The 22,859-nt window shown below is 41.6% G+C and overlaps 1 protein-coding gene across 3 annotated transcripts in view; it reads right to left on the reverse strand.

The window, feature by feature from the left end:
• Positions 1-22,859, reverse strand: part of RASGRF2 (Ras protein specific guanine nucleotide releasing factor 2) — a 215,651-nt gene that overhangs the window by 71,426 nt on the left and 121,366 nt on the right. For all 3 annotated transcript variants that reach the window (XM_087430100.1, XM_087430098.1, XM_087430099.1), the window contains 3 exons: positions 20,153-20,541; positions 12,878-13,003; positions 10,156-10,245 (listed from right to left, as the gene is read on the reverse strand). In XM_087430100.1, the coding sequence (XP_087286226.1) occupies positions 10,156-10,245; positions 12,878-13,003; positions 20,153-20,541 (605 nt within the window). The remainder of the gene's footprint in view (positions 1-10,155; positions 10,246-12,877; positions 13,004-20,152; positions 20,542-22,859) is intronic.

The raw sequence follows: 22,859 nt of genomic DNA on the forward strand, positions 1-22,859 counted from the left end.
TGCTAGGATAGAAAAAAGAGAACGAGAACACCACTTACGAATCGTTAACCTTGCAGTGAGGAAGGTAAGACAGGCTGGAGACTCCAGCTTTTGCTGAAACTGTTGGCATTTGGGTGTCTGCCACCAAAGGGGCTGTGGCTTGTTTTATGCAAAAAACCACAGAAATCAAGAGAACTGACTGGCAGCATAACATTAATTGCCAGATGAAGGTTTATCTTGACTAAGATGCTTTTAGTTTTTGAATTAATTGTTTTGAATTCATTCTGAATTGTGTACAGAATCTTGAAAATTAGACGCAAGCACACGGAAAAGTCTGGAAAGAGGAAGACTAGAGGGAGGTATCACCTGCGCTGTTGCCACTCAAATGCATAATCATACATCTAACCTCAGAGTCTTTACAGCTGACAATCCAATAATATCTGAAAAAGGAGATGTTTGGTCCTCCATGACTATTTGTTACATTTATTTAAAAAAAAAACACACCCACCCACACAAAAACACATCGCGATACTATTATTTTACTCTATTTCAACTATTTCTATTTCAAGTTTTCTGTAGGTTTATGGTTCCTGATTTTTGAAGCCAGTGAAATATAATTTGGTTCAGTGTAAGATTTTCATCACTTATTATGATGCACATTAGAAATCTTGGCAATGTTAATTCAGTCCAGTATGACAGATGCTGCTTCCACTTAATCTAATACCAGCTAAATTCCTAAGATTATTACACATGCCAGGAAGTGTGCACCCATAAAGAATAACTTGCAGACCCAGAGGAAAAAATTGCCTCAAAGTTAAAAAAAAAAAAAAAAATGTCTACTTTCAGAGAAAGCTGACTAATTGGAAGAGTGTATGAAATACTTTGAAACTATATTAACCTTTTCTTTCAGGGTCATGCACTGAAGCCTTGTTATTTTGCTAATGTGACATTTTCTCTTGGTCTTGAAGTCCATAGTATAACAACATGGCCGATAATTATACTGATTATTATCAGTATCCTGGAGTTTACATCTTGATTATTTGAGATTTACTTTGTGTCTGTTTATCTAATCTCCTCACCTGGATTGTCAGTTCTTAGAGAGGAGAGGCAATGCTTCATATTTTATTTTTATCTTTCCACAGTACCTGGTATGGCACTGGGTACTCACGGAAAGACCTACATAACCAATTGAAGATTAAACAAAATCATATAGACTTGTGTATCATCAGTCCAAAGAGTGGGAAAGAATAACACTTTTAATTTGGGCAGAGATTTCTGAATCTCAAAACCAACCTCTGTGATGAACAATTGGATTTAGACCTTGTGTTTAAAAATTCTAAGCAGCTGACATTTCTAGAAGGCTTTCCCACAGAGCTGCATAGCAAGGTCAGTGGCAGCTAGACTTGCCACCCTCTCCCACTCCCCAGCATTTCTTTGGAATCCCCACTTCTCCATAGCCCCTTCCCTGATACACCCAGTTTCTAATCACAACATTTCAAGAGCCAAGTTTTCGGTCCCAAATCACAAAGACAGTATATAGGGAATACAAATCACCAACCAACGAGGAATTTACTAGCTTCTTTAGAGCTTTGTCTTTGACTTCTAAATGCCCCACAATTCCCAGAGACCAGCTTTTCTGCAAAGGGGGCTCAAACTGGGACAGCGCAACCCCTTGGGTAGCCAAGATGCTAGGGTAAGTGTGATGTGTCACACAGGCGAGCTTCCATCTTATCTTAAAACGATAATTACAGTTTTACATTCAGCACTACAGACAGACAATAGCTACACAGGGAGGCTCCTTTCAGTCTGCAGAAGAGAGTAGAGCCATTAAGTTCCTTCCCATTGCTAAGCAACAGTTGTGTTAAAATCAAATTGCTCTCAGCTCTCAAACGGCAGAAAAATCATTCTATTCAATTCAGAGAACTACAGGTGAAGAGAGAAGAGAAAGACTGTTGAAATGTAAGGTAGATTTAAGCTACATGTTAATTTTAGATCTATCCCCTTGATTTCAAAATATTTGATAGGGAATAAGCCAAGGGTGCTCTGTCCCAAAGGGAATAACGTAGACATGCTTCTCTCCCCAAAATGAAAATATATTCCTTAAATTCAATTTGATTATCAATAATTTGGCCAAGGTTTACTGGCTCTCATGACACCACCTGGAGTAGTTATCTATTGCTGCATAACAAATTACCCTAAAACTTAGAGACTTAAAACAACAAACACTTATTATCTCAGCATTTCTTCAGGACAAGATTTCATAAGTGGGTGGGTGGCTCTGGCTCAGGGTTTCTCATGAGGTTGCAGTGCAAATGTCCACCAGGGCTGCACTCATCTGAAGGCTCAACTGGGGCTGAAGGATCCAATTCCAATTCACTCACAAGGCTGTTGGCAGGAACCCTGCTTCCTAGTTTCTTGCTGGCCTCGTGGGCCTCTCTTCACAACATGGAAGCTTGTTTCCCCCAGAACAAGTGATCCAAGAGAGAGACTGACCAAGATGGAGCCCACTGTGCGTTTTGATGATCTAGGCTCCAAAGTCACACATGATCACTTCTGCTTTATTTTATTTGTTAGAAGAAATTTACTAAGTCCTTCCCACACCAAAAGGAAGGGAAATTAAGCTCCACCTCTTGAAGGGAGGAGTATGAAAGAATTTGTGGTCATATTTTTAAAACCACCAGATCACCCAACAGAAATGCTCATGTACTTATCCAAACAAAATGGCAGCACTGCAGAAACCCATAGAAGAAGTTCCAGCTCTGCCCTATATATGTAAGGCAGATGCTGGGACTGGTAATAGATCCTGTGGGGCCTCTCTTCATTTACTTTTTTAAACATCAAGTGCCCACTGGGGCAAGGCAATACAGTACTGATGAAATCCAAACAACTAGGGTAGTGGTTAAAAGAAGACTCCAGAGCCCAACAACAGGATTTGTCTGCCACTTACTACCTATGTGAACTTAGGCAATTCACTTAACTCTTTGCATCTCAATTTCTTCTATTGGAAAGTGAGTATAATAATAGTAACTACTTCACATATCAGTTAACAAATGTGAAGCTTAGAATAGTGCTTTGTGTATGGTATACCCTACAGAATTATGTAACTTTACTGTTGTGGTTATTGTCATGTTGATAATAAGTGCGACCACTCAATTTGTATACAGAAATGTCCAACAGGTCAGCATAGGATATGGGTGTGCAAGATGTGTGTGACCTTGAGAGGCCCTCTGCAAACGCTACCCACAATTATAATGCATTCACAATCAATAAAACAGGATAACTACATGTTATCAAGTTGCCTCCTCAGGTCTCCCTGGTACTTGTGAAGCCACAGGCTACAAATGCTGGTAAGAGAAACAACCTACAACAGATGCTCTTTGGTTGCGTAGACCCAGGAACACATAAGGACCTGTGTTCTAAGGGGACAGTTTCCTGGCAGATGAAAAGCCCATTCCTCCCTTACTATGGACTTTAGAAGTTTTAAGTCTCAGTTTACCTGGCTAATTTGCATCACTAACCATGCAAAAGCAGTACATTTCTATAAATTACTTCGACTACCATACTAATCTTTGACATACTACTCTGAAAGATTATTTCATCCTTTCTAATGCATGGAGCTGATGCAACGTTACATAATCACAACATTATCATTGATTATTTCTCTCAGCAGAAAATTCACTGAGAAATTTCATTTTTCATTACATATTACTGAGGCTGTCTACTATTCTTAACTTTTCAGAGTAATGATTTTCAGTTTTTTGTAGTGTTGATATGCCTATTATTATTTTCCTTACTGCATTTATTATAAAATAACCAAAAAGTCCAAGAAACCAGGACATCTTTTAGTCTTATATGATGATTATTTTTGTTTTATGATTACTCAGAGTCATCATTAGATAGTGAGAGTCTTCCTTTTTGAAGTAAATGTGGATTGGGGGCCATATCAGGGCCCAGAGAGCAGTGATTTGGTGGTGGACAGATGTGAGCCTCATCCTCAGGAACTGAGAACCTCGGCCCTCCACCACTATGGGTCTCACACTTCATTCAGAATCTATAAAATAAGATGGAGAAATATGGTCCCCACTGTCCCTTCCGTGGTAAGGGGTGACAATGAGGCATCCTCCAGATCTTTGAGATAAGATTACCCTGTGACAGCAAAGTGGTCAAACCACAGTGGACTAGAAGAGATGGACCTTCTGTCAAACAGCCCAGTAGAAGGAATAGGAAGTCATCGGGGGCGGGCACTGAGGACATTCAGGGGTCCATTGCTGGTAATTAGGTTTGTCTCAGGAAATCTTATCTGCATCAACCTACACTCCAGCTGTGAGTGATTACAGTAAATCTAAAGTCACAGACTGGTGGCTCACAGCCAAATGTGGTTCACAGAAGTATTTTGTTTGCCATGGACAGTATTTTTTAAAGAGTATGAATTTCCTTCCAACATTTCAAAAAGGAGCTTTCACAGAAATACCCAGATTCCTGGTTTTTCTTAAAAAAAGAAAAGAAAGAAAGAAAACAGCTATGACAGCCCTGGTCTGTATTCTGTCATGACAGAAAGGAGCAGTGCTGCCCCCTCTACGCATGGCATCAGCTCTCCAGCCCCCACTTCGGGGACCTGCCTGGCCCTGAAATGGATGAACTGTAATGCAATCAAGTAGCAATTAAGCAATATGAGTGGATTAAAGAAGTGAACAGGCACAATCAACCGTATTGTACCTTTGCCGAGGAGAGACAGTAATAGAGGAGAACGTCTGCGTGGAGCCCAGGAAAGGGCAGCACAAAGAAGAGAACTTGGCAGTGCAACGTGGTCAGGAAAGAGGGTGCCCAGGCCAGCTGGAACAGGATCTGGGTCTGCTTGGAAGGCATATCAAAGACATATGATGAGCAGAGGAGGCTCCATGTGATCTAGCTTGCCGTGGGGCCTCTTCCCAGGAAGAGGATGCAATGGCCACCTGACATGAGCTGCTGTGCAGGCTCACACCAGCTGAAGACGTAACATCTTAGTTCCAAAATTCTAATTCCAGGCAGCGTGCTGGTGTTTAAAAAGAAGGCTTGGAATCATTGTTAATTTAAATTTGGTTTGCCAAAGCTCTTTATTTTTCATTAAGAATAGTAATAATAATGTTTGTATTTAAAAATACAAATTTGATACATTCTATCCCCCAAAATTCAACTAGCTATCTTTGATGGAATAATGAGAAAAAGTCTTTTATATATTTTGAAAAACACAATAGGAAATATGTCCCAAACTAGGATACCTCTAGTAGGAAAGAAAAAAAAAAACCTAACAAAGAAAAGAGTCAGTTATTTAGCATTAAATGCAGCAAAACAAATGCAAGACTCATGTGCTGAAAAACTTGAAACATTGCTGAGAGAAATGAGAACAGATCTAAACAAATGAAGAGGCATTCCACATTCATAGACTAAGAGACTGAATATTGTTTAGATGGGCAATTCTCCCCAAATTGACCTGCAGAATCAATATAATCACTATAAAAATTCCACCAAGCAAGACTTCTCATTTCAGCTGTGACATGTAAAGAACTTGGAAGTTGACATGTCTGTCCCTAGAACAAGAAAAAGCTGGACAAACTGAAAACCAATGCCTTTTCTCGGACACATCAGAAAATTGAGGTTGCAGGGCAAACGATCACCCCAAAACCTGGAGAGACAGGTGCATCCCGAGAGACACTGCTGAAACCTGTTTACCTGGAGCAGAAGTAACTGGCAGCAACACTTGGAGGGTCATTTTGAAGAACTGCTAGAGGCTGCATGTGGACCAGCGTGAGAATGGGAAACTGCTGAGGACCGCATTCTTAGGAGCCCCCCAAGTTTTGTGAGCTTTACCTCCAGGAACCACACCAGGTTCTCACAGTAAGGAGGGAGAGAGCTCTCTTCACGGCTCTTGCAGCGAAAGGGGAAGAGCGCCATTGTGAAAGATGCGCAGAGCCTTCTCCATAACAAAGGTCCACTCTCCAGGGATAAAGACTGCCAGAGTTGCACCAGCTTGGGGAAGGGCATCCCCCACTCCAGCCCCCGCTAGCCTTCTGTCTCACCTAAGGAGAAAACAACATAGTCTAGAGGAGTCAGGGCTTCAAGGAAATAAATTGGAATGCCTCAACCAGAGAAGGAACAAACACACCTCCTCCATCTAGCCCAGTGGTTCCCCACCTTGGATCCACCTTAGTATCAGCGGGGGAATGTTTAAAAATCCTGATGCCCAGGATGTACCCAGATCAATCAAGTCAGAAGCTCTGGGAGTGGAACCAGGTATCAGTACTTTTAAAAATGGATCCAAGCCCAATTCACAGCAGGCTCAGATCCACTGAGTCGTGTGACAGAAAACAGATTATGAATTATCTATTTTACAAGTACCAAGTAATCACCAATAAAGAACTCACTATTTCTCTAAGCAATTGTAACTGTGCCATTAATCTTCCTATAAGTGCATTCAACCATTCCTCTACTTTGTTAATTTACTTTGACTTGCACAGAACAGGAAAACATATAATCTGCTCACAGATAATCAAGAGTTGCTTGTATTACCTCCACTGCCATTATTTCTACTCTCGTAAAAATAACCCACCTCACACTTTCATATTTCATTTTAGATCATTTCATAAACTCTATAATTAATCCCAGAGCTTCAGGTGTATAATAAGCGCCATGATGTGTCCTGATATGTGTATTCACTGGATTTGCATTTCTATTCATATCATAACTATATCCAAACTGCACCTGCAGATTTCCTGTATCAGCAGCCATCTGAATGCACACATTTTAATTTCTACTTTAATGCTAGCTCCCAAATTTGAGCAGATGCTTGAAAATACATTGCCACCAGTGTGGGGCACACCAGACCCCATCAATTGTCCTTCATCTCAACCTTATATAAAGTTCCACCACAGAAAAGGGGACTTATCTGACTAATTGATGATCATTGGTCCCATCCCCCACTCCCACTCCCCAACAAACAAAATTTCCTAAAGCTGCTGTGATTCCAAGAACGATCTGGATTGGACCCATAAACAGATTTACCAGGAAGCCAATGAAGCTTAAGCTTCAGGGCCTCTCAGTGTGTATGGGCCTCTTCCAAAGCCCTGGGAGGTGCCCTAAAGGTTTGTATTTGTAATTTCATATTCTCTTCCTTGTGGTAAATGTGTAAGGGTTAGGTCCCACAAATTCTGGATCCATCCATAAGTGGGCCTAATGTAACTTGGCTGCCAATCAGCAGACAAACATAAACTGTTCAATCTTCGTAATGCGAAGTTAACAAGAATTGACTTAGTGTTGTAATCACACCCACAGAATCAGGCTTTTCTTCCCATCCAACAGAGGCACTATTGTTGATTTACAAGCAAAGGGGGCATGATATGGCAGGAAGAGACTGATCCATCTTTGAAAAAGGCAGGATCTAGGTCCTAAAAAGAAACCAGTGAGAAAAAAACCCAGGCTTTTCCAGTGTGTGGAAATTAGGCAGGCTCAGACCCCAGGGGCCAGGCTGGTAACCCTGAGCAGATCCCAGGCCACCTTCACAAATAAAATCAGCTTCCTCTGCCTTCAGGGCCAGGCATGAGCATCTTGTCTAGCCTCCTTGCAAAGAAAATTTTCTGTCCATCTCTTGTTAAATTTGAAATTCCTTTTAATGAAGTAAGAAAGCCTTCCACGCAATAATTAAACAGAAATGGCTTAACACGCCTGGGGTGAATATTTGACAGTGCAATCATTAATTGACAGTTCTACACCAGAGTTGCCAGATTCCTGTGTATTGTGATGGGGGCAGAGGTGGGGGTAGAGAGGTGGGAGAGGATTAAAGCAGGAGGGAACCTGAAGAGGAGCTGGAAATATGGAAACCCACTCTGCAGACTGCATGGCATGGCCAGGTGGTAACTTGTTTCCTGCTATGGGCCAGGACACAGCAGAGCCGCACCACGGGGTGGGCCCATAATGCAGCCATACCAGCAGACAGGAGGCCTGCAAAGACTGATGCCAGCATGAGGTGTTCACCTGTTTACACAACCTTCCTTCCTGCTCACCTCTGCAACTCTCCAGGTCCTAGGGTGCGTTCAGCTCAGCGACTCCTGATTCAGAGAGGGGACATAAAGTTCGGTTTCAGAGTTAACCATTATCTAGACTTCCTTCCTCTGAACACCTGTCCCTCGGGGTCTAGCCCTTCCCAGAGCAACACCATGCTCTCCTTGGCTGGTCAATATGTCCTCCACATGATCTCAGCACTTCCCTGTTTCTGTTCTGAGTTCACCTTCCTCAGCAATGTATGAACTCGAGCTCTTCTGCCACGTTCTCTCAAGCAGGTGGAACCCCTCAGGGCCAGCTCCCCTAAGCGGCTGAGCCCTAGGAATGTACTGGTCTCCACTCCAAAAGAGACCCCCCTTCTTACCACCGTTAGCCACTGCAACTGACCCACATGCGACTTGCTGCCTTTACCGCAGGGCCACAGACACCGCCAAATCCCATTCTTTATCTCCTTTATTTCTAAAATTGAATCATGAGGCTCCAGACCGCATTACAGGCAACATCAACAGCACTGTAAGAAAAGAGAAGGATCAGGCCACCCTGCGCCTAGCAACACTGGCTGTGATCAGTCAGCAGTCCACCCTACTCACTGAAGAGAGCTTTCTTCCTGCGGCCATTTTGGCTGCAGGGAGGTGGGCGGGGGGGGTGCGTGGAGACAGTGGCAGCGAAGCAGGAAGAAAGGCCGCAGAAGCAGCAGTCTTCAGTGAGGAAGACTGGACTGTTTTGGTGACTTTATCCTCTGTGCTCTATCCATTATGCATGGACAAGCCAAAGTCAGAAAGCCATTCTCTAAAGCTCATTAGAACTTGACTGCACTCGCACATGAAAACAAGGACCTCCCCTACCCGCCCTCCAGCAAATGAGGAAATGGGCTCCCCCTGAATTAACAGAAAAACTATTTTCCCTCACAAACCATGTGTATATAGTGAAACCCGCGAGGAAGCTCTGTACTTCACTTTTTCCAAAGACAGACTAGCTTGTGATAAGGAAAGATAGGAGAGGGTCTCAGTGCATCGCAGTTGACTGACCAGCTCTGCTGGGAGTATGGCGAAGACTCCTTTACTGTTTCACCAAAGAAATGTTCATTGTTATAGAATGTAGTCAACAATAGAAGGCAACTGGATTGACAAGACATCAATGTTATTACAATTATAGGCTTGTGTTTTGTGTTATGTTTTGTGTTAGGCTGATGGGACTTTCAGGAGAAGGTTTGGGATATTTGCGGCAAAAAATACCCCAATTTGCCTGACCACATCCAATGCAGTGTGTGTGGCAAAACATTGAAGTAGAATGTCACCAATCTGCAAAGATTTCCATTCAGATGGGATACATATAATTACTATGGTGGTTCATGCTCACTACAGAACATCGCTCTATTCTTACTTCAATGTAGAAAGAATTCACACAGATAGTACCTACTAGTTACTATTGTTGAATATAAGTTCACAGGCTTTAGAAATGGACACCTTTGTGGTAGGTGAACAATGGCTAATGAACAAGATGCACCATCACTCATGATTCTGCACAGGATGATGATCAGCACCCACAGGGTTAGTTTAGGTGAAGATACAGCAAGAAGGCTGTTTAAACCACGTACCGATTTATTTTAACATAATGTCCTCCTTGCACGTGAGAGAAGAGGACAGGGATAATGAATATGATTTTCATCTATTAAAATACTGTGCTTTCATTTTAAGTACTTCTTCTTTATCCTGAAAATCAACTGACAGCAACTCAGAAAGCATCGTGGAGCTACTGGAAATGAGTTATGAGTCAGCTACAGCATGGTTCCCTCCTCCCTCCCCACTCCACAACCTTTTTCCCTCCCACCTTGCATATGCTTTTAGCATTGTACTCAACTAAAAGGGAAACATGTGTTCTTGGTAATTTGGCTAAAAAAGGTTATAGAACTTTATAAAACAACATGGGAGAAATAACACATCCTTGTCTGATACAGAAGTTCTCAAAAGTGTCACCCACAGACGACCTGTGTCTCACCCAGACACACTGACTTAGAATGGGAGCTGGGAATGGGCATTCTTACCAAGCTGCCCAGTGTATCCCCAAGACCCTGGCAGGCGAGGCCCACTGATCTCATATAAGTTTCCATGTGTCTGTACTTGGCTGCTCATCTCTACTCACCGGGTGGACTCCCGTGTCCTGCTGCAGCTGTGGCAATTGCAAAGGCAGAAGCAGGCGAAACAGAGCAGTGGGAGTTGTCAGCCGTCTGTCCTGGTTATTTAAAAAGAATGGAAATGGCACGGTGAGGCAGATGGATAATATTCTGTGATGGAAATTCTCATTTTCATTCCTGCACTGGATGAAGGGTTGGGCCCAATACTCTATATTTTCCTTGTTAATAGGCAAATAATAAGATTCTACATCAGCAAGTCCACTCTAAGTATATACCCAAGAGAAATGAAAACATATGTCCACACAAAACTTATACATGAATATCCATAGCAGCATAATTCATAATAGCCATTATTCATAATAAAGACATTATTCATAATAGCCAAAAAGTAGAAACAATCAACTATCCATCAACTGACAAAAGGGTAAACCAAATGTGGTACATCCATACAAGGGACTATTATTTAGCCACAAAAAAGAATGAAGTACTAATACATACTACAACATGAACAAACCTTGAAAACATGCTAAGTGAAAATCAGTCACAAAAAGCCACATATTGTATGGTTCCATTTATATTAAATGTCCAGAATAGGCAAATCCATAGAGGCAGAAAATAGATTAGTGGTTGCCAGGGGCTGGGGGGAGATAGGAATGGGGAGTGACTACAACGGTTACAGGGTTTATTTTGGGGGGTGATGAAAATGTTCTCGGATAAGATAGTGGCTATAGCTGCCCAACATTGTGAATACATAAAAACCACTAAACTATATACTTTAAGAGAGTGAACTTTATGGAATGTGAATTATATCTCAATATAAAAAAAAATTTCTAAAAATATATTCTACATCATGTCACCAATAGAATTTTCTTCTCAAAACACCTTTAAAAGTAGGGACGCATTCTAAATCCAAAGGATGCACTGAGCACCTTTCTGCAGTCCCTTTCACTCCTCAGATATTTTTTTCATATTTGATAATGCTAATGCAATCTCACTGTTTTTCCTCACTCAGGCTTTTAGTGAAAATAGCTCACTGTGAGTCTGACCTGAAGGGTTTTTATTAGTTTGACCCTAGAGTTACATAGCCATGTTTAAAATCAATAAATAAGTGAGGAAGCAAAGAGCTGCTTAATGTGCCCAAGCACAAAAGCACAGAACAGCTCTACCCTTTCCTTCAGCAGTAGCCTTAAAACATTTGTGGAAAAAGGTGGCAAGTACACAGATGAAGAGACAAAATTTTAGCTCCACAGTGCGAAAATCTGTGCCACTTTCCCCATTTGGATCCTCCATATTATCACAGATTTCAGCTTCCTTTCTATGTTCCTATGTCTCTATGATTTAGGCATATCAAGGAAGAAATAAAGGACTTAGTTAATCCACACACAGGATGAGGATTTCCAAATAATGTTTATATAAATTTAAAAATTTTATCTATGAATATAAATACATGGAAAGAGACTATAACACAGAGCCCTAACAACAGTAACCCAGTGAATAGCATTTCTCTCTTGCCTTGGTAGAGGTTTGCTTCCATGGGCTTTGGCCCCAAACTCTTCCAGGTTATGATGAACTCAAGGGGGTCTGTCCCAAGTGGCAATGGTCAAGGAAGTTACCAAGGCTTTGAGTGACCAAGGCTCTCAGAATAGTAAAGAGACGAGGCTAATTCCACGTTCCCTATAACAAGCTAGGGAAGTCTAGCTTGTCACCTTCATTTATGAGAACCACCCAAACATCAGAATGACCCATGATTGACCAGGAGCCTGAAATCAGTCCACTCCCCAAGGGCTAATATCCATCAGGGCACATCTTCTGACAATAGCCTGACCCAGCCTAGTTTCTCTTGCAGCTGATGGCAATAACAATAGCTTCCACCATGCAGCTAAGGCCACAAATGAAACAACCATTTGGAGCCATGCACTCGATCTTTTGCTGAACTGCCCTACTTGAAGCAGGAGAGTAAGAGCCAAAAAATGTCTACATTTAATTTGGGTTACTAGGAGTGAATTTGGTTTTGTAACTGAATAATTTTCCCTTCTGCATTGAAATAATTGGCTTGAGGAGAAAAAAGGAAATATTTCAAAAACAACCGTTATTTGGATATATCTATTTGAGCAATGGGGAGATAAAAGACTTGTACATTTTGTTCTGATAGTTTTTCCTCCAATTAGAAGACATTTGGTATGTTCTAAAACAAATTATGGGAGAATGCTTTATAATTTTCGTAACTATAGAAAATATACCCGTTTCTGCCACTGGTATATATGATGCAATAATGATGACTGGGGTCCCATGCAACTGGACCTTATTTTAGGTGAAATAGTGTTCCTAATAAGGCCCCCTCCAAATTTTGGTGTCCCAGACAAGCCTATTCAATACAGACTACATTGGAATTCATGGTAAGGTATCAGAGTCTGGGAACAGTTTGGTAAAACCAGCACTGAGATTCTTCAACTACCAATCACCTAAGAACAGGCCTCTTGATTCATGTTACTCCACACAAAGTGTAACGTAATGATGGAGACAAATAAATATTGTTTATGCTGATGTCATATTCTCCAATCATTTATTTTTCCACTATTTGGTCCTACAGTAACAATATTTGCTTCCAACTAATTTTCATAACTGAGACTAAAAAATATTTTGAGAATGAAACAGTAAAGCAAACAAAAGGCTCAGGAGTTGGAGATCATCTTTCCCTCTTAGATTTCTGAGTCCCTTTCCAAGCCTCACCTACAGGCTGGCGATAGCGGAGGTGTCGAGGAGTCGAGGGTGACCTGCTAGGTGAAAGTTCTGGGGCATCCGCCGCCGGGGAGCTTTCCACTCCTGCTCGGTCCACTGGTGCAGACTCTAGCACTGCTGCTTTAAAATATCATGCATTTTAACAACCAGGCCATGAGTTCAAGAGCTTCTTGTCAGTATCATGCATAGAAACACAAAAGTTAGTTATGGATAATAAGCATTTCATATTAGTCTATATTTTTAAAGGGTTTTAACATGAAATTGAGTCATTCCTCCTGGCAGAACGCTAACGACACTAAAGCTAAACATGGATCTTCTCTACCTCATCTTGCCGACCCTGCTGAGCCTGGTTGGTCCTACCAAGCCCCTCTCTGTTCAACACAGCAGCAGGTGCTAAAAAGAACAGGGGATATGCAGTGGGTCCCCCGCCCTCCAGAATGTTTCTGCCTTCCTAGAGTGAGGAGAGAGGGACTTTTCCAGATTGTAAATCAAAATTGGGACTTCACTGTTCTTTGCTTGGGTTGCCCCCTTTCACCAACTAAAGTTTGAATCTCGACCACTGTGACCCCCAAAGAAGCTTTGGGGGCACCTAAAGATCTAGAGCTGCACTGTTCAAAAGGGTAGCACTAGCCAAATGTGGCTAGGTAAATCTAAATTAAAATTAACTACAGTTAAATTAATATTTCAGTTCTTCCCTTCCACTAGCCACATTTCAAGTGCTCAGAAGTCACCTGTGGCTAGCAGCTGCAATATTGAAGAGCACAGAGAGAACATTTCCATCCTCCCAGAAAGTTCTATTGGATAGCCCTGATCTAAGGCTACAGAACAGCAGAAGGCAAGTGGAAATTTTTACAATGAACAGTTGGGAGGTTTTAAGACCATGTGAGTGTCTTCACTGCAGCTAACATCCCATGAATAAAAGAAACATCATTCTAGGGTCGCAGTTAGGCTGTTACCATACCCCTCCCACTGCCTATTAACCAGGTAAAACTACAACTTTGTGTGTGTTCTTTCGAGGGAAAGCACTACAAAAACTTCATCAATTTCCAACAACTCTTCTATTTCTTTTTCCTTGGGCTTTTCATTAACCAATAGAAGCTGTGTCACCTCCACTAATTTTATATTAGTGTCAGCAGAACTACTCTCAACTCAGCTCCCTTTGCTAGGCCATTCAAGATGTCACTCAATAAACTTTACAGACTCCCTAATGACTTCATACAAAGCCATTTTTACACTTGCAAGTGATTTACTCCTTTTGAAATATGGCCACAATTCTGCTCTTTTGAAATGCAAAAGGGCCAGGGAAGGGAAATGGTTAGACTCTTTCCTTGAATGACATAATTACAGCAAAGCCGGCAATGATGCATAATGCAGACAAAAAAATCCGTGCTTAGCTGTTAGTTTTATTATTTTCTAAATAACTTCCTCAAAATTCAGTAATGGAAGGCATCTGCTCTGCAAGAGCAAGCAGAATATCAAACGCACGTCCTTGGTCTGATTCAACCATTCAGTCCTCTGAGGCAAATGAGAAAATCATTTAGTCAGCAGTTATGTTGAACCCAAAAAACTTCCCAGCGAGAGAGCTGGACAGGCCCCGAATGTTCACTGAAAGAAGAGGAAAGCAAAGAATAACACTGTAAGCAACAGGCACCCACAGCGAGGAGAAACCACGCGAGCATGGTGGGGGGGAAAGCAGCATTCCCCTCTGGCATGTTCACTTTCAGTCAAGTTCCATGCAAAGAGCTTTGTCTGCAGGACGAGTGGGCAGATGCGGGCTCAAAACAAACGCTAAAATTGGGAGCACTTTCAGCCCACAGGCAGGCAATTTTCAAACTAAGGACACAGAAACAGACGCTAGAGCTGCGGGCTGCACCGCCATGGCCCAAGTGAACCCTGATGGAGTAACGGGCCTAAATGCAGCGAGCCGCCCTATGGCTCTCCTTTCTTGCCTGCCATTGGCTTGATTTTTGTTGAGATCCCACCATTGGGTGGAATCTGGATGAGAGTTGGGCTGATATTTGTGCTTTTTAGAAGAACCCAGGGAAGAAGAAGGAGGGGACTGCCTGGTAGGAAGAAGGCGGGGCACTAACACATGTTGGGTGAGCCTGGAATAGATCTTGGGACTGGGTGGGGAGAAATAAATTGCATTATTTTTTCCCTGAGAAGTTCATAGTCTTGCTCATTTTGAGGGATATTTCCTATTTCTCTTCTTTCCCTTCATGTCATTTGAAGTTCTCTTGCCAGGAAATATTGCAAATCTGGCATTACAATTGCAGAGTCAATAAAATTGGACAAAAGTCACTAGCATTTTTCAAAAAGCATACCCTAAAACTGGCTAGCTAGACGGCAGTGAGAGAGCCTCAGCATGGACCTAATAGGCAAAGCTGGTGTTATGCAATGAGGTTGTGTGGAGTTGTATCCTGAAGGGAAAAGCAGAAAATGTATAAACTCTTGGCACAGGATTCTTATTCAAGTTTGCCAACTGTTTTAAGTGTTAACATTATGCAAGGCACACGCAAACATCTTTCAAATTAAAGACAGATCAGTGTCTCCCTTTCTTTGCCAGTTGGAATTTTTAAGACGAGACAGCAGAGTTAACACAGCAGCACTCTTGGCTTCTACAGACATTGTGCACGCACACACACAGACACACACACACACACAGAACTTGTCAGACTGACACTGAAGAAAAGTGTTTCACCCATGACTTTCCTAGGACTATTCGTGACCAATATTGCCCGTATTCCAATGCAAAAAAAAACAAAGTCTCTGATTCCTTTGTTTCACCTATTCAGAAAGATGCCAAAGAGCTCCCTAGCCCCCAGTATTAATTCTAAGATTTCTACTCAGTGTCTCCTTTATGAAGAGCCACAGGATAAATTGTTCTCAAGTTTCAGTAGCAGGAAAAGATGTGCCTGCACACCAGTCTATTCTTAGCTTTCAATATGAATCATGTAATTGATTACATTCAGAACCAAAATCAGGACGAGGCCAGGAACTGCAGAGGACCACACAGTATTCCTTTGTTCACTAACCATACCCTTTTTTTTCACCCAGTTTTTCTCCATTGCCTGATTTCCTTATCTATTTTATTTTTAATCCAGTTGTACCATGTGCCCTTTTGAAGTACCACCTTAAATACTTTTAAGAACAAGATGGGAAGTAAATACGTTAAAAGTAATCAAAAGACAGCTACAGAAAGGGAGGTGAAATAAAGATGAAAAGAAGTGGCCAAAAACAAAGTGCTTAATGGAAGGATTGGGGGCGACAATCATGATAAAAATGAGAGATAAGGGGGGACATGTCAGTGGGTGGATGTGACTAAGAAACATTGAGGGCAGAGGAGCTGACATCTCTGGAGTAGAGGTTGGCTCTGATGGGCTTCATCAAGTGCCATGGGCTCCGTGTGGACCCAATCTTGGAACTTCCCCATCCCCAGAGTGAGAGGAGCTCTGCATTTAACTGTGACCTGGAACCGCAAAATGACATTTCTAACCCGTGAACTAAGTGGATAAACTAACCCTTGAAATTCTAACGGCAAATCATTTGTTTTGGAGAAATCCAGTGAGAAACAGAAGCAATAAGCCCTCAACATTAGCTATTTCTCTAATGTGAGAGACAATCTAATATTTCTGCCACACCGTTATTCACAGGCCCTCTCTGTCTGCTGGCCCTGGTCATAAATGATCGATGCTGCCACAAGACAAGCTCTCCAGCCACCGCTAGCTGTGTCCACAGTGATCCCACCCCTGTCCAACACCTGCAATGACAGGTCGTTGCCGCCTTTGTCAGTGTCCTTCCCTGGGAGGCTGATCCAGTTCTTTCTCATTTATCTTGGTCTCCCTGCGTCTAACCTTCTTCCAGCTTATTGCTCCAGGGAAAAAATTACTCATTCCTCTCAGTAACCACACCTCTATCCTAGACAGTAGGCCAAGCAGATTTTATGATGTGGCATTGGATCATCGTTACATACTCCGGGCTTTGAAGACGAGAACTAGGGAACTTGGTGACCATCATGGAACAATCCATGTGTAACAAGTTAAAGTGGAAGAATTAATTATGATAGTCAATAGGCAGCTTGATTGAGGACCTCTAGAACTACAATATGTATTTTGTCTGTGACACAGAAAAGAATCAATTTTTCTTTTGCTTCTCTATTAAAGACAAAAGTTAATATCCATACTACTAAGCCTTAGCCAGACTGAAATGCAATCTCTGAGAAATTACAAAAAAGAAGAAAGATTCTCACCTCACACCCGTTAGGATGGCCACTATCAAAAGAACAGAAAATAATAAGTATTGGCAAGGATGAAGAGAAATTGGAACCCTGTGCACTGTTGGTGGGAATATAAAATGGTGTAGCCACTGTGGAAAACAGTCTGGAAGATCCTCAAAAAGTTAAAAATAGAACTACTATATGATCCAGCAATCTAACTTCTGGGTATATTTGCATAAGAATTGAAAGAAGGATCTTGAAGAGATATTTGCACATCCATGTATATTGCGGCATTATTCACAATAGCCTAGAGGTGGAAGCAACCCAAATGTCTATCAGTGGATTAATGAATAAAGAAAATACAGAATATATATAAAATGGAATATTATTGAGCCGTTAAAAAAGAGGGAAATCCTGGCACATGCTACAACATGGATGAACCTTGAGACAATATGCTAAATGAAATAAGCCCGTCACAAAAACACAAATACTGTATGATTCTACTTATATGAGGTATCTAAAGCAGTCAAACTTATAGAAACGAAAAGCAGATCATGGATGCCAAGGGCTGGGGGGCAGGGAGAAATGAAGAGTTGCTCAATGGGTATAGAGTTTCAGTTTTGCAAGACGAAAAATTTTAGAGATCTGTTGCACAACAATGTGAATATACTTAACACTACTGAACTGTACACTTAAAAACAGTTATGATGGCAAAAAAGAAGAAGGAGGAGGAGGAGGAGGAAGAAGATTTTTTAGGAGAGTTTAAAAAAAAGTTTCCTCAATGCTCAAAAGCCCTAGGAAGACTAGTAAGAGGGTCTGCTCTACAGGGCTGCACAGGGCATCAGACCTGGACAACAGCTGTCCCTTCAGAAGCAGTGATGTCTCCTGCTCTCAGAAATGGCTTTCACTGCTGGGGGTGGACATCAGCCCTTCGCTCATATGTTCCCTTTGCCCATAAGTTCACCCATCTCCAACTCACTTATCCATTCTTCTTGGTTCATGTCAACGACACTTCCCGATTCTGCTCAACTAGACATGATCTCCCCTGCTTTTCACCTTCCAGATCACTCTGTCTATACCTCCTGCCATCTGCCCTTATAGTTATGTGGTGTCTACCTTCTCCACATACCTAGTGTATAAGGGGCCAGGGCACCATCTTATTTTCCATTATGGAGCCTGTAGCACAGCAACCCGCACAGAGAAGACGGTCACGTGATGACTCCTGAACAGACTTTACTGTGTTCTCATCCCAGCCCCAGGGGCGATCAAACCAAAGCCTCAGAGCCACGAATGTCTGACACTAACATGCTTATTCCTAAAGCTCTCCTAACCCAAAATACCATGAGAATCTAGACTTGTCTCCAGATTTCTCCTCTCCTATCTACTACAATCCAATACAGGAGGGGAAAGAACTTCCTATATTCTGGGAAATTCCTGTACTTACTCCCTAGGCCACCCTGCCCCAGAGGGGAGGTCTGAGATAAGCCTTCCTGAGTCATTCCCTCCGCGGAGGTTCCCAAGCGTTGGCGCTGGATCCAGCCCCAGGCGCACCTGTCAGCTCGTGCGCCGCCTCACTATTCCCGAGAACAATCATCCTGCTTCTGCTGAAGCTTGTTGTTCTAATGACTTTTTAACTGTCTTGCCCCTTTCCTCCTCCTTACTTGCTAACTTGTCAATTTAAAGAATTTCTTGTTTAAAAGAGTACTACTTCTGATGATGACAACCACTCCAGTTAAAATTCCATTAAGTACTTCACTCAGGAAGCTGATTTAAACAATCTGAGCTAGAAAGTACATAGAAGCTTCAAGCAGATAGAAAAGCAAGGGTCTATGCATCCATCTGGGTGATCTTCTTTGAAATGTGGATACTTTATCTGATTTATTGCCCCATTTTTACTATGTTATCAGCAAATCAGTTATTATACAGCAAAAAAAAGCTGTTTGCTAGTTTGGCTGGGAAACCTTTTTTATTTTCATCACAGAAACACTGGATTATAAAAGCAACAAGGATCACCCCCTCCAGCCCCTACATTGTACCAAGCCGAGGAACGTAAGGCAACGTGCCACAGGACCCTCCATTAGTTACTGAGTGTTGTGCTTGATTCATTCATTTAACAAAAATTTACTACCTGCCAGGCACTGAGGGTACAGAGGTGAGCAAGACAGACAAGACCGCTGATCTCATGAGCTTACATGGGGAAAGACTGTCCAGGCAGAGAGACGAACAAACGCAAAGGCCCTGAGGTGGAAATGACTGAGGTGTTTCTGAGACACAAAAAGGAAATCAACGTGACAGCAGCCGAGTAGGTGAGGAAGCACGGCAGAAGCAGGGGCTGGAGGGACAGACAGGGTAGAGGTGTCACAGGATCTGAAGCCTCGGGAGGGAGAATGCACTTTGTTCTAAGTGGGATGGGAAGTCATTAGAGACTTTAATCAGGAAACCATATGATCTAATCCACATTTTTAAAAACCATTTTGGCTGTGTCATGGACAATGAACACTGCCTCAGATTTTATTTTTCTCCCTATATCTCTGTTGTAATACGGAGCATTGCCTTGGTAACTAAACAGAAGAAACCACCTTAACGCTTCCAAGCTGGGTCGTCCTTAGTAGGGACGGGGGTTGCTAAGCAGTACAGGTGCTCAAGGCAGACACTGGAGGAGGGGAAGGCTCTGAGGCTCACGCTCATGGATGAGGGTGCCCACAACCTACCTTTATGCAAAGCATCATGTTGGGCTCTTTCGCCAACCAGCCTTAATCAAATTCCACAAAGAACCTTCTAGTAAAACCATTCAGATAACACCATTCTTCCACAGACAACCGACTACAATCAGCCTTTTACTATAGAAGGCATAAGGACAGCTAACCTTGCTCTCCGTTCCACGAAGGCTAGAGGAAACTACAGGAATTTTCTCTTCTAACTAGCAATTGTGTTCATTCTACTTTCTATGCAGATGAAGGAAAGTCAAAAAGAAAGGGAACTAGGGTTCCAGAAGGGATGGCAAGGAAGCAGGTGGCCAGCAAACGTGGGGTGTGGCAGCTGGGTAATACCTCTTTGAATACTTCGCTTTAGCTTGTTACACAGATCCACGCGGGGGTTATCTACATGCTCTTCTACAGATCCCGGGCTTTGTTCTGGAGAAGAAAGGCCTCTGCTAAGATCCAACGGTACTTTACCAGTGTGTGGTGGAGGGGACGCAGCAGGGCTTTGGGTGGTGGTAGGACTGCTGGACGTCGAGGAGGTGGTCAGGTCCAGTGCTCCTATCCTTGAGTTCAAGGGAGAAGTCAAGGACAGCTTTCTGGCCCTCACTGGGGAGGACGTTCTGGACACAGCCAGTGGTGGTGGGGAAGAGAATTTGCGACACAGGCGTGGGGATTTGCCATCCACCAAATGTTCACCTCTGTTATTCTGGCTGGTAGCAAAAAACAATTCCAACGACCTAAAAATAAGAGCAAAAGCTTTAACAGATGTAGCTAAGTGAAAACGATTCCCCCGATGTCATTCAAGAACACGTTCCTTACATTAAAAGGCCACAATATCATCACACTTCTGTTGCTGGATTCTCCTTCTTAAGTGCTACTTATATACCACACACTTGCCAAAGGATAACAGACACTTCCTTTTTAATCTCCCCCAACCTAGTTTTATTGACAAACAATTGACATACATCACTGTATAAATTTAAGGCGTATAGCATAATAGTTTGATTTACACATACTGTGAAATGATGACAATAGGGTCAGCTACCATCTGTCTTCTCACATAGATACAATAAAAAGAAAAAGAAAAGAAAACGCGAAAAAATACTTCTTGTTGTGATGAGAACTCTTACGATTTACTCCCTTAACAACCTTCCTATATATCATACAGCAGTGTTAGCTGTAGCCATCATGCTGTACATTACACCCCTAGAACTTACTTATCTCACAACTGGAAGTTTGTACCTTTTGACAAAGGTACAAAGGCTCCTCCCATCCTCCACCTCTGGTAACCAAAAATTTGACCTATGAGTGTGGGTTTTTGGTTTTTTTTTTTAGATTCTACATATAAGCAAGATCATACGGTATTTATCTTTCTCTGTCTGACTTATTTCACTTAGTATAATGCCTTCAAGGTCCATCCATATTGTGGCAAATGGCAGGATTTCCTTCTTTTTTATGGCTGAATAATATTCCATTGTATATATATATTACAACTGCTTTACCCATTCATTCATCAATGGACACTTTGGTTGTTTCCATGTCTTGGCTTGTAAATAATGCTGTTATGAACATGGGGTGCAGGTATCTTTTTGAGTTAGTGTTTTCGTTTCCTCTGGATATATTCCCAGAAGTGGAATTGCCGAATCATATGTTAGTTCTATTTTTAAATTTTTGAAGAGCCTCCATACTGTTTTCCCTAGTGGTTGTACCAATTTACAATCCCACCAACAGTGCATATGAGTTCTCTTTTCTCCACATCCATGCCAGCATGTGTTATCTCTTGTCTTTTTGATGATGGCCATTCTAACAGGCATGAGGTGATATCTCATTGTGGTTTTAATTTGCATTTCCCTAATGACTAGTGATTTTGAGCATCTTTTCACATACGTGTTGGCTTTTCATATATCCTCTTTAGAGAAATGTCTATTCTGGTGCTTTGCCCATTTTTTCAATTGGGTTATTTCTTTTTTTGCTATTGAGTTGTATGAGTTCTTTATATATTTTGGATTTTAACACCTTATCAGATATATGGTTTGCAAATATTTTTTCCCATTCTGTATGTTGTCTTTCCACTTTGTTGATGGTTTCTTTTGCTGTGCAGAAGCTTTTTAGTTTGACGTAGTCCCACGCATTTATTTTTCATTTTGTTGCTTGTGCTTTAGTTGTCATATCCAGAAACTCATTACCAAGAGCCATGTCAAGGAGCTTTATTCCTATGTTTTCTTTTAGGAGTTTCAGGTCTTACATTTAAGTTTTTAATTCATTTCAAGTTAACTTTCGTGAGTGGTGTAAGGTATGAGTCCAGTTTCATTCTTTTACATGTGAATATCCAGTTATCTATCTCACCACCATTTATTGAAGAGACTTTTTCCATTGAGTATTCTTGGCTCCCTTGTCAAATATCAGTTGAGTGTATACTCTTGGGTTTATTTCTGGGCTCTCAATTCTATTCCGTTGGTCTATTTGTTTGTTTTTACCCCAGTACCATACTGTTTTGATGACTACAGCTTTATAGTATAGTTCAAAAATCAGGAATTGTGAGGCCTCCTGCTTTGTTCTTCTTTCCCAGGGTTTCTTTGGCTATTTGAGGTCTTTGTGGTTCCATATAAATTTTAAAAGTGTTCTTTCTACTTCTAAAAAATGCCACTGAAATTCTCATAGGGATTGCATTGAATCTATGGATGGCTTTTGATAGTATTGATATTTTAACAATATTAATTATTTCAATCCATGAATGTGGGATACCTTTCCATTTATATGTGTATTCTTCAATTTCTTTCATCAACGTCTTGTAGTATTCAGAGTAGAGATTTTTCACCTCCTTAGTTAAATTTATTCCTAAGTATTTTATTGTTTTTGATGCTATTGTAAATGGGATTGATTTCTTTATTTCTTTTTCAGAAATTTCATTGTTAGAGTATAGAAATACTGTTGATTTTGTATTTAATTTTGTATCCTGCAACTTTACTGAATTCATTGACTAGATATAACAGTTTTTTGGTTGAGTCCTTAGGATTTTCTATATATAAAATCATATCCTCTGCAAATAGAGACA

This window comes from Ceratotherium simum, chromosome 4, assembly GCF_057802395.1.
Source record: "Ceratotherium simum simum isolate JZ-2026a chromosome 4, ASM5780239v1, whole genome shotgun sequence".
Lineage (NCBI taxonomy): Eukaryota > Metazoa > Chordata > Mammalia > Perissodactyla > Rhinocerotidae > Ceratotherium > Ceratotherium simum.